The sequence below is a fragment of the Chionomys nivalis genome, chromosome 5 (assembly GCF_950005125.1).
Source record: "Chionomys nivalis chromosome 5, mChiNiv1.1, whole genome shotgun sequence".
Taxonomy (NCBI): domain Eukaryota; kingdom Metazoa; phylum Chordata; class Mammalia; order Rodentia; family Cricetidae; genus Chionomys; species Chionomys nivalis.
In genome coordinates this window covers 16,877,400-16,890,165 of record NC_080090.1, presented here as the reverse complement: position 1 = coordinate 16,890,165, position 12,766 = coordinate 16,877,400, and the positions used below count along the sequence as shown (strand labels likewise).

The 12,766-nt window shown below is 43.4% G+C and overlaps 1 protein-coding gene across 1 annotated transcript in view; it reads left to right on the top strand.

Annotated features, from left to right (window-relative positions):
* Positions 1–12,766, top strand: part of Catspere (catsper channel auxiliary subunit epsilon) — a 63,870-nt gene that overhangs the window by 29,591 nt on the left and 21,513 nt on the right. The window contains exons 10-13 of the mRNA XM_057769917.1: positions 2,034–2,084; positions 3,735–3,768; positions 3,838–3,917; positions 8,492–8,591. Coding sequence (XP_057625900.1) covers positions 2,034–2,084; positions 3,735–3,768; positions 3,838–3,917; positions 8,492–8,591 — 265 coding nt within the window. The remainder of the gene's footprint in view (positions 1–2,033; positions 2,085–3,734; positions 3,769–3,837; positions 3,918–8,491; positions 8,592–12,766) is intronic.

The following is a 12,766-nucleotide window of genomic DNA, read 5'->3' as shown; positions in this document are numbered from 1 at the left end:
GGTTTGTTGTTAGGCCTTACTCTTAAGTTTTCACACAAACGGGTGTGGTCGAATGGTAATCATGACTTGAAAACACCAGCCTCTTAGGGCTGCAGAGATGGCTCAGTGGTTAAGAACATTGCCTGTTCTTCCAAAGGTCCTGAGTTCAATTCCCAGCAACCACATGGTGGCTGACAACCATCTGTAATGAGGTCTGGTGCCCTCTTCTGGCCTTCAGGCATACACACAGAAAGAATATTGTATACATAATAAATAAATATTTTAAAAAAAAAAAAAAAACCAGCCTCTAACGGGCATGCTCATGGTGAAATCTAAAGTTGAACTGGAATCGGTGTCCAGCTTCAGTGGGTTTGAATATTTTATTTTATGTACATGACCGTTTTGCTTGCAAATGTATTTGTGCACTACCTGCATCCCTGGTGCTCTCAGAGCCCAGCAGAGGGCATCGGGTCCCCTACAACTAGAATTGCAGACAGGTGGAAGCCACCAAGGTGGTGCTGCGTATCAACCTGGGGGCTCTGCAAGAGCTGCCAGTGCACGGAAGCACTGAACTAGTTCTCCAGACCCTGGTTTGAAATTACCGTCAAGTCACATAATGTGCTTGAGCCACACTGGGAGGCAGCATTTCTTTGATTGCTGCTGCAGTAGTTTGAATGTAATTAGCCCCCAATAAGCTCACAGCGAGTGGCACTATTAGAAGGTGTGGCTTTGTTGGAGCAGGTGTGACCTTGGAGGAAGTGTCACTGTTGGGGTGACCTTTGAGGTCTCATGTGTGCTCAAGTCACACCCAGTGTCTCAGCCCACTTCCTGTCACCAGCATATAAAGATGTAAAACTCTCAGCTCCTTCTCCAGGACAATGTCTGCCTGCATGCTGCCATGCCCCACCATGATGGTAATGGACGTAAATGCTGAAGTGTAAGCCGCCCAATTAAATGTTCCCTTTATAAGAATTGCCATGGACATGGTGTCTCTTCACAGCAATAGAAACCCTAACTAAGACAGCCACTTTCCACCATAACAAGTCAGTGTCTGTCCTTGCTGTTACTCATCAGTCTGCAATATGGTCCCATAAAACAAGAGAGAGAAGCCATTCTCCCTTCTTTCTGTCCTACTTAAACCACTTATGATTGTCCCTTGTCAGAGACTTCTCTACGCCTATACTAGAGAGGTCTCCTCTTCCTGCACCGCTTTCCCTGGATAGGTTTTCTAGTATAATCTAACAGAACCACCAATGGTTCCCTCAGAGCATCCCAAGGTTTGGATTTCCTCGACCTCACAGTGAGGCACACAGCTCGTGCTGACCATCTGTAAAGCTGTCTTCTGCACGGTAGAGACTCCACATCAACACACGCAAGTCTGTTTGACTGAGGTCCAATGCTTAACGGAGACAACAGCTTACTTTGGCCTCTTTCCTTTGTGAGGGTGGGAGTGAGTGTGCTGTGGGAACGTGGTGCTGGTGGTGCTGGTGGTGCTGGTGGATTTTCATCTTAGTATTTAGGAAATGACTTGGTCTAATTCAAAAACAAGTTGTCTATTCCTAGGGAGTATATGAACCAGTGTAGTTTGGTTTTTGGTCTTTTGGTATGTTTGTTTGCTTTGTTTTTACTCTTTGGGGGCCCACCATGTGGCTCCCAAATAAACACATAGAAACTTATTCTTATTTTTTTTTGTTTGTTTGTTTTTTCCAGCCTCTCCCTGACTCCACAATTTTTAATTGACTTTATTGAACTCTACATTTTTCTCTGCTTCCCTCCCTGTCTCTCCCCTCTCTGCTTCAACCATCCCCCAAGGTCCCCATGCTCCCAATTTACTCAGGAGATCTTGTCTATTTCTTCTAAAAAATTTAATAAGTATGTACAAAATGTGAGGTAAATAAGAAGTTTGTGAAACAGATTTTTTTAAAAAAAAATAGAAATGCTAAGGCAGAAAACTGATCCCAGAGACTCTAATTTAGTAAATTATGTAATGATCTTCAACTTAAGAACCACTGAGTTCAGTGAAGAATTGTTTATACTCTGTTTTATTTTTGTAGGTTTAGTAATACTGAATGTTACCGCCGGGATTTTTCTTACATGATTGACAAGTAAGAAATATTTCTAACATAAGCATATTAATAACAGCTAGTAGGCTATAATAAGCTAGTACTTAGTGGTTGAAAAGGCACTGGCATGCATGTATTTGGCTTGATGGTTTCCAAATTTTAAAAAAGCTGGAGATATAACCCTTAACCTTCTCTGAAATATGTACAATCACACTTATTACTGTCCTTTCTGGTTCAATTCAATAAAAAAGGCAAGTATCACTTAGTCTCAAATCCCATATTGTTCCTTTTCACGTAAGGAAGACAAATGAGAGTGTCTGTGCCTCACCTCACTCTTCTACATGACTGTGTAAGAACCTAGTTAGAACGTGCAGCTGTCTCTTGAGTTCACAGAGGAGGATTCCATTAAAGGAATAAATTGAAATTAGGGAATTACTGGGGGGGGTTAAAAATCCATTTTAGGGCCTAGAGAGATGCTTCAGTGAGCAAAGTTCCTCAAACCTATGGAAATCCAAGCCCAGTAACATCTACCTTAAATCCCAGGCACCTACAGTGAGATTGGGAAAGGAGAAACACTGAGTGGCAAAACAGCAAAAAGACCCTGTTGCAAGCAATGTAGAAGGCATGGATCAATATCAGAAGTTGTCCCTTGACCTCTGTATGCATGTCATGATATATATATATATATATGTACCTGCATTCATACAAATGTGTACATATACACACATCATACATGTACAATCAACAAGTCAATTAATTAATTAAAATACACATCTAAAGGTAGGCATGTGGTTCAGTGGTAGAGTACCTGCCAGGATGACAAAACACACACACACACAAGACAAGGGGGTATACATCTATAATCCCAGCATTCACAAGGTAGAGTTTGAATGAGTTTGAAGACGGTCTGGGCATCATGAGACCTTGTCTTTAAGAACAAAATATGTTGTTTCTGACTCTTTCATTTAGTAACTGTGGTGATTTGAGTGAGAATGTCCCCCATGGGCTCGTATATTGGAACAGGCACCAGCGAGTGGAGCTGTTTGGGAAGGAATAGGAGGTGTGCCACTGGGAGTGGCCTTCGAGGGATCCAAAGCCCATATAAAGCCCAGTGTCTCTCCTTCCGCCTGCTGCCTGTGGGTCAGGATATAAGATTCTCAGTCACTGCTTCAGTGCCAGGCCTGCCTGCTCCCCACCAAGATGACCATGGCCTAACCCTCTGAAGCTGTCAGCAAGCTCCCAATTGGATGCTTTTAAAAAAACGAGTCTTGCCTTGGTTGCGATGTTTCCTCACAGCAGTAGAACGGTGACTAGGGCAGTTATGTTCTGGGGAGCACGGCACTGGACTAACACAGTGAACACAGACTTTCCAACCGCGCATCCTTCTCACAACCGAAACAAGGTTTGCAATCTTGAGTAAGTTTCATACGATTTCTGAAAACGGTCCCACGTCTCCAGATGAAGGGCAGCGGCTTGTACCTGTTTGGCTGTTGGTTGACGTGAGACTGTATTCACAGAGGTGGCAAAGGATACGTAAAGTGCCAGTTTGTAGGAAGCACTTGGTAGTTTATCGTCCTGTTCTCTGCTTGGCTTTTGTGACACCCACCCTAAATAAACTATGCTTTTAGTTCTTAAGTCAGAAGGGAGGAAGTGTAAGCAGGGATAATGACATGTGTCATTTTTTTTAAACAGGGAATTTCTGAGAGATAAACCACTCGAAAATAAGGTAAGAAAAGCATGCATTTTGTCAATGAGATAAAAGGACACAACAACCAAAGCATTTTTCTTTTTCTAGAAAGTGAGGTATGATGTGGAAAAATACGGCTGTCCTCAGAGGCTTGAGTTCCATACGCCGTTTCAACCTGTGATACAGCTGTAAGTTTGCACCCACTCTGGAAATTAATTTATGTGCTGGAGAAATAGCTCAGTTGTTGAGAGTGCTGTTACATCAAGGGGCAAAGAGGCTGTCCTGGAAGAGTCCAGCCCATGTGAGGCTTTCATTCCCTTCTTCCAGAATAGTCATATGAGTGACTATTTGCTTTAGCTGGGTCTCTCTGAATTCTGGGGAAAGACGTCTGAGTAGGGAGACCTATTAGTAAAATTATATTCAGGAGGTGGGGAAAGGTTGAAAGGGTACCATGGACCAAGAAGTTCATCTGTGATAGAAATTAGTGATTATAAGCAGAAAGAGTCAATGTATGATATGTGAGTGGTGAGGGGGATGACGAGGAGTGAGACAGATGTCGACAACACACCTGCATCTTCAAGCACCTGTACGGTGCACCCTTTCACCGTGTGTCTTAGGGTTCCCGTTGCTGTGCTGAAACATCATGACCAAACGCAACTTGTTTCAGCACACAGTCTGCAGCCCGGCATCCAGAGAACGGACAGCAGAAACTCAAGTGGAGTACGAACCCGGAAGCAGGAGCTGATGCAGACCACTGCGGAGTGATGCTTGCTGCCTTGTTCCTCATGACTTGCTCAGCCTGCTTTTTTTTTTATATGTATATAGCAATCCAGGATCACCAGCCCAGGGGCGGCGCTGCCCACAGTGAGCTGGGCCATCCTATATCCATCATTGATCAAGAAAATGTACCATAAGTGTGCCCACAAACCAATCTAGTTGTTGCATTTCCCCAATTGAGCCTCCCTCTTCCCAAATGAATGTAGTCTGTGTCAATTTAACATAAAAAAAAAGCTAGCCAGCACAGCATAGGTGAACTGTCTAAAGCCTGTCTCTCCACTTAAGAAATAGCCTTTACTAATTAAGAACATTGTTCCCGAATGCCCCCCTCTGTCTCCCAGATCATTTCTCCCTCTCTTTTAGAGTCCTCTGAGGAACAGAGCACATAGAATGAAATACATATACATACATATATATATATATATATATATATATATATATATGGAGGTTTATTAGACTGGCTTATAAGATAAGACCTGGGTCATCCAGTAATGGCTGTCTTCAGAATGAAGAAGCCATACAGTCCAGGAGACAGCATAGCTCACTGTCTTGGTCTAGCACTCAGGTTCTGGAGGATGCCCAGAAAGCCGCTTGTCTTCAGTTCACATTGGAAGGCAGAAGAAACCGAGTTCTGGCGTCAGCAAAGGAAGACTCTCACTAGTAGAGCAAACAAGGTCAACGAACACAACACCAAGACACAAGGGCAAAGAGACAAAAAGTAAAAGCTTGCCCTTAGACCTCCTGACATCTGGGCAACTGCTGGAAGATACTACCCACCTTCATGGTGGTAACCAAGAAAATCCTTCACAGGCATGCTTGGAGATTAACCTAAATTATTCCTTACAGGTGTGCCCAGAGGCTTGCCTCATGGATGAGTCTAGATCCTGGCAAGGTGGCATATCAATCATCACACCCTCTCAACTAGATCATTGTGCAAAACAAAGGAGCCAAAAGGACCCTCCTGGGTGAAGTGCAGCCACTGTGTACACAGTCACCTACTCTTCCCTTGCTCTCTCCCCATGCCTCTTTGTCTAGCTTTTATGCTCCCCTAAACACGGGTAATAAAAGACCTAGTTCACAGAACGGATCATCCCCAAGTTTAGAATATGAAGATCAGTAATCAGGTCTCTTCGATTCCCGAAGTCAAATTTCCACAGAAAAATTACCAACTTTTGGGAATTTAGCTGCCAATTAATGACATCCCTGCCTTCTCAGATTTAATTAGAATTCTATTACACACTCATGAAAATTTATTAAAATGAGCAAGCTCGGGTAAGCAAGTCCTTCTGTCACAATGCAACAAACCCAGGGATGGCTCAGGCAACGCATGCTTGTGACACAGGGTGGCACCGTGGCTGCAACACATGCTTGTGACACAGGATGGCACCGTGGCTGCAATGCATGCTTGTGACACAGGGTGGCACCGTGGCTGCAATGCATGCTTGTGACACAGGGTGGCACTGTGGCTGCAATGCATGCTTGTGACACAGGGTGGCACTGTGGCTGCAATGCATGCTTGTGACACAGGATGGCACTGTGGCTGCAATGCATGCTTGTGACACAGGATGGCACTGTGGCTCTTTGCACTAACTGTCCTGACGTCCCTGAGATCTTTTTGTCCTTGAGCAAAATAGAATTTGTACCTAATTCTAAAAAAAGAAGGAAGGAAAGAAGAAAAAAGAAAGAAAATAACGTTTATGGGGGGTGGGTCAGGTGTCAGGACCAGCTCCCTCCCTCAGGCATCAAACTCAGGTCATCAGACTCTGCAGCAAGTGCCTTTGCTTGACCAGCTACTTCATCTCATCAGCGCCTAATTCTTAGGAAATCAAGAATTCTACCACTTACACAAGCTATAATCGAACTCCTGCTTCCACCAAAGCTGCTAGCTTTTGAGCTTGGCTCCTCCTGAGGGCCCTTGCATTCTTCTGTGGCAAGGGGGTGCACAGCACTCATGTGAGTTTTTAATCTTTCTGTGGCTCTCCCTAGCCCAGACACCAAGCAGCTGCTCTCTGTCATGCCTGTTTGGGAACTGAGATCCGAAGCTCTTCATGGCTTCTCAAAATTAGGAAACACAGAAACAAGAATGGCTTCCCAAGTACTGCCGCTTAACACCTGAGTCTATGTGTCGCCCCCACACCCCCATACACCCTCCACCCCACTCCACGCACACTTTGTGAGAATGGGAGAATAACAGATTGGGCTAGCCAGTGTAGGGTAGCAGCAGACTTTAACCAACCTGAAAATCAGACTCCATAGCTTTGAAGTGAAGCCAAGAGCTGGTCAGGAAACAAAGAGACATTGTCAAGGACCTAGTATTTTTCTGTAAATCAACAGACAGCTGACAAATGATGAACTGTATTTGTTTTTTATTGATTTTTATTGAGCTCTACATTTTCTCTGCTCCCCTCCCTGTGTCTCCCCTCCCCTTCAGCCCTCTCCCAAGGTCACCATGCTTCCAATTTACTCAGGAGATCTTGCCTTTGTCCACTTCCCATGTAGATTAGATCCATGTATGTCTCTCTTAGGGTCCTCATTGTTGCCTAGATTCTCTGGGATTGTGATTTGTGGGCTGGTTTTCTTTGCTTTATGTTTCAAAACCACTTATGAGTGAGTACATGTGATAATTGTCTTTCTAGGTCTGTGTTACCTCACTCAAAATGATGTTTTCTTGATCCACCCATTTGCCTGCAAATTTCAAGATGTTGTTTTTTTTTTTCTGCTGTGTAGTACTCCATTGTGTAAATGTACCACATTTTCCTTACCCATTCTTCGGCCAGGGGGCGGCATTTAGGTTGTTTCCAGGATGAACTGTATTTTAAAAGCAGGGTTACATCATTGCAAGAGGCAGCAGCTTAGAAGCAAGAACAGGACCCAAAAGCGAGTCTCCAGGGAAATTTCCATCCGATGAGTATATGGGACAATTTCATTCAGAAACATGAGCATAAGGAGTGGTAGAAAGTTAGCACGAGCCTCTAAGCCCAGTAGCTGGGAGGTAGATGCAGGGGCTAAGGAGTTCAAGGCCATCCTCAGCTATGTAGTGGGTCTAAGGTCAGTCATCCTGAGCTATAAGACTCTGTCTCAAAAAAAAAAAAAAAAGAAGAAGGAAAAATAGGGAGAGAAGGAGGGAGATGGGAAAGTGGGAAGAAAGAAGTAGGGAGAGGGGAGCAATAACTGGTGGAGAAGGAAGGGAAGCTACATAACCATTTGTGTGGTCCCAAGTTCCCAAGTCCTCAGCTCTCCCAGCTGCAGACCCTTTGAGATTCAGCTCATCTTCCAGCTGCTCCCTCCTGGGAAGTCAGCAGCAGTTCCACCTTTCGCTCCAGGAACTCTATGGTTTCCTCTCCACCACATGAAATGTGGTTTCATGACACCAAAAGATCCTTGGCCTGTCCCTCCACCCATCTCATTCTTCCGTCTTTCTCCGCGTTACCGGGGCCCCATCTCATTAATATATGGCAATGAGGAAAAGTTGTGGTTCCAATTTTTCTTCACTTTATCGTTAGGCTTTCATTTTGAATGATATCTGCTGTCTGGGGCTGGACATGGTGATTTACGCCTGTAATCTTAGCACTTGGGAGGCGGAAATGCAGTATTTCAATCAGTTGGGGATAATGACACAGCCATTAGATACAATTATATCACAGATAAATACTTGTAAGAGTTGGTGAGTTCCAGTAATTTCCCTAGGATCACAAAGCTAATTAGTGATAAAGACAAGATTTGACCACTGTGAATGACACAGGCTTGTGATCCCAGCACTTGAGAAGTAGAGAGAGAGAGAGAGAGAGAGAGAGAGAGAGAGAGCAAGCGCCAGGAGTTCAAGGGTCCTTCACTACACAGTAAGCTTGAGGCCCTCCTGAGCTATATGAGAGCCTATCTCAAAAAATAAGCAAACCAAAAGGATTTAAACCTAAGCCCATCTGACTTTCAAGCTGCTGGCCCTCTATTAGACACTAAACTGATACTTTTGTGTTTGTTGTTTCAGGTTTAATGAAAATGGCTTTGTTAGAATAATCCAAGCAAATTTTATCGTGTGGGAAATCCATGGCAGGGATGACTATACCTTTAATAATACTATGAAGCAGGTATGACCAGAACTTAGCATGCAATTAAACACATTCTTTTTATTTTTAATTTATATGTAAATTATCTAAGGGAAGTGAAACCAAACCAAGATAAGTAAAAGGGAGAACATAAACTCTGTATTAAAGTCAATGACTACTGAGATTCACCTCTGGGGGGAAAAAAAAGATGTCCTATAAAACAGGCAGAAGAAAGGTCAAAAAATAAAATAATGTAACAGCCAGGATGATGCAATTATATATGAGTATTTTCTTACTAAGTCAAATGGGCGAACTGAGTTCGAGGCCAGCCTGATCTACAGACAGAGCAAGTTCCAGGACAGCCAGGGTTACACAGAGAAACCCTGTGTAATCAGGAAGTTTTTCTCCCACTCACCAGTTCTCGAATAACCATGCAGAGACTTATATCAATTATAAATGTTTGGCCAATGGCTCAGGCTTATTACTAGTTAGTACTTACATTTAAATTAATCCATATTTCTTATCTATGCTTTGACATGAGGTTTGTAGTTTGTTACCTCATTTTCTACATGTCTTGCTTCCTCAGCAGTTGGGAGGTGTCTCCAGACTCTGCCCTTCTCCTGTATCTCTACTTGGATTTCTGCCTGGCTGTATCCTGCCTTACCATAGGCCAAAGCAGCTTTACTTATCAACCAATGAGAGCAACACATATTCACAAAATACAGAAAGACATCCTACAGCAGCAACCCTGTCTCAGAAAAAAAAAAAAAAAAACGAACAAAAAAAAAAGATTCCTAGCATCACAATACAAATAATCAGACTTTGATCACATCCATCCTTGTGGACAATAGAGACCTTGGATAACACAGCTTCTAGAATCAAATGTAAGTTCAGACATCACAGCTCACCCACAGCCCTCTTGCCAATCCTGTTCCTCCTTATTTGTCTTCACAAAACTGAGACACTGTCATGTTGAACCCTTTGCTTCTTCCTCTCTGTCAATACCAGTTTTCTTCCCTTTTTGTCTTTCCAGCTTAAGCTCCCTAGTTTATTCTGTTACTGGCTCTCTTCCCCAGGTGTAATTCCGGCACACTGTCATGGCAACTGTAAATGCGCATCTTTCTTTTGCCCTGCCCATGCCTGTAGGCAGAGAACATATATGACAATGCCTGAAACTAGGATATCTGGAAACTCCGACTAAAAGAAATTTCAGTACAATAACTGACCATGCAAAACCAGTCTGTGCAGCTGTGCACCGTTCTTACACAGCTGGACTCCTCAGGGAGAGTCAGGCCCTCGTGAGCTCGGCTGGGGGAGCTGTGCCACCCTTCTTCAATGCCTGGCCTCTGCAGGTCTGGGCAGACCCTGGGAAGTCCTGCTGGGGAAGCTGTATCCCCCTCTTCCACAGCTGAACTTCTCAGGTGTGGAAGGGAATGAGGAGCCTGACCAGGGTTTCATTACCACCTTTAAATAGTGTATTTAAAGAGTGTATCCCCTCCACAGCACAGGAATGATTTACTTCATATAAGACACTTGATGAGGGAAAAACAGTACTGGGTAAAGTGATAACCACACACACACACACACACACGGGGGGGGGGGGGGGCTCTGTGGTTACAAGTGTTGGTTGCTCTAGCAGAGGATTTGAGGTTCAGTTCCCAGCTCCCACATGGTAACTCACACACACTTGTGACTCCAGTCTCAGCAGGTCTGATCCCTTCTTCTGTCCACTGTGGGCACTGCATACACATGATACACAGACATACATTCAGGCAAACACTAATGCTCATTTTTTAAAAAAGTAAAGTGAAACTCTCACCTAACATAATGCAGACAGCAAGTGAATCTATGGCCTAAATTTAAGGCCCCAAACTATAAACTCTTAGAAGAAAATGAATGGTAAAAATCATCCCAACATTGGTTTGGGCAATGATTTTTTTGGCTATGATTTAAGTTACAGATGAAAGAATGAGAGAGGACAGGAAAAGAAGAGGGGGAGGAAGAGAATGGAAGAAAAGAGGGGAAGAGGGAAATGGAAAGGAAAGAAATGGAAGACAAAGGAAGAGAAGAAGGGCAGAAAAGAGGGGAGAGAAGGGGAAGGGATGACAAAGTGGATGCCATGAAAATCTAAAAACTGTGTGTATCAAAAGACACAAGAGCTGGGCAGTGGAGGCTCACGCCTTTAATCCCAGCAGTTGGAAGGCAGAGGCGGGCAGATCTCTGTGAGTTCGAGGCCAGCCTGGTCTATAAGAGCTAGTTCCAGGAGAGCTTGGACTGTTACACAGAGAAACCCTGTCTCAAAAAAGAAAAAAAAAGAAAGAAAGAAACATGATGGAGGAAGGTCATTGGTTAAAAAATAAATTGCTTGACCCTCATAGGTTAGAACATAGGTGGGTGGAGTAAACAGAACAGAATGCTGGGAGGAATAGGAAGTGAGCTCAGACTCGATAGCTCTCCTCTCTGGGGCAGATGCGATGAAGCTCCGACCCAGGATGGACATAGGCTAGAATCTTCCCGGTAAGCTCATCTTGGGGTGCTACACACATTATTAGAAATGGGCTAGTCCAGGTGCGAGAGTTAGCCGAGAAGAGGCTAGATATAATGGGCCAAGCAGTGTTTAAAAGAATACAGTTTGTGTGTTGTTATTTCGGGGCATAAGCTAGCCAGATGACCAGGAGCTGGGGCGACAGGAACACAGCCCGCAGCTCCTACTACAGAATGGTGCCCGACGTGGTAGCAGCAATTTCTTGGGTCTGCTCTGCTTGCTAGAGGCAAGCAAGCGCTCTCATCTAAGAGATGCTTCCTGACTCAGCTTTAGCTGACAAAACCCTGCAGCTCTTAAGAGGTCCTGCCACGAAACACTTAAATGGTGTTGATGAAAAGCTGAACGCGTGCTTTTCGGTTTTCAGCCGTAGCAGGAAAAAAGCTGTGCCGATTTAAAATGCCGGCTTTCTGGGCCATCCAGCCAGGGAAAACTCTGACTCTTTCAAGCAGGCGGTCCTGACTATGGAGCTTTTGAGTGTTGCTTAATACTGTTGCAGCTTGCTTGCTGGCAAGGACCTTGAAACGCCACAGAGTTGTGGCAAAAAAAATGGCTCCAGCAGTACCTCAGCCATGAGGCTGGAAAGCTAAGGAATGGGCTGGATCCAGTCGCCAAAGCCACGGCTTTAGTCCTACCAATATTGCTTGGTAAATTAAAGACTTATGTGGTCAGAAAAACAGAGAGAGATACAGTAAAGAGAGATTCAAAGACAAAGAAAACCTTTAAGTGATTTACAGTGTGTTTAAAAATATATGCAAGCTAAAAGTTAAAGTTCTTAAAAGTAAAAAAAAAAGGAAGAAAGAAAGTAGTTGGGTGTGGTAGTACACACCTTTAATCCCAGCATTCGGGAGGCCGGGTGGTGGTGGCGCACGCCTTTAATCCCAGGCAGAGACAGGCCGATCTCTGAGAGTTCAAGGACAGCCTGGTCTACAGAGTTATTCCAGGACGAAGATGTACAGAGAATATAAAATAAAAGTAAAAATAAACGAAATAGAAGTTAAAATAAAGCCGCACAAAGATGGAAAATACACAGATAATCTTGATACTGTATGCTATTATGCTCTCTTTGAATTGTTTGAATGCTGAGGAAAGAGCAACAGATGCTAAAAGATATTTGTTTATAAATGCTGCTGAACTAATCCAACATAGATATTTTGAAAATATCTTGACTTCAGAATTTGGATCTAAGGATATGATACTTTGGAAAAGTGTTTCTTTTGTTTTCACAGAGCATGAGCCTCTTTGGATTGCTTTTATTCCAATATGGTATGATAGACCATGCCCTCCGGAAAGGTTGCTGTGAACACCCTCAAAAAATTACTTTGCTCAACTACCAACTGAGATGAACCTGGCACACAGGTTATACCATGAAAGACCTAATTAATGATGCCCCCATTCAGCAGGAAGCAGTTTGGAGAGAAATAACTGTGCCCATATTCCCAAATACTGTTTATAAATGTTTTTTACATTTAAAGGGGGATATGATATAGGAATGAATAATTGCATTGATATGGATTTTGCTTTAGTGATTTAAATTTAAGGTCAATTTTGTTATATGTATATGTATTTCTGATATTGATTAAGGTATTGTGATTGTATAGCTCATGTAAAAATGTTATGTATATAAGTTGTTAATGAATAGTTATCTATAATAGTCAAGTTTGTAGTCATGTTA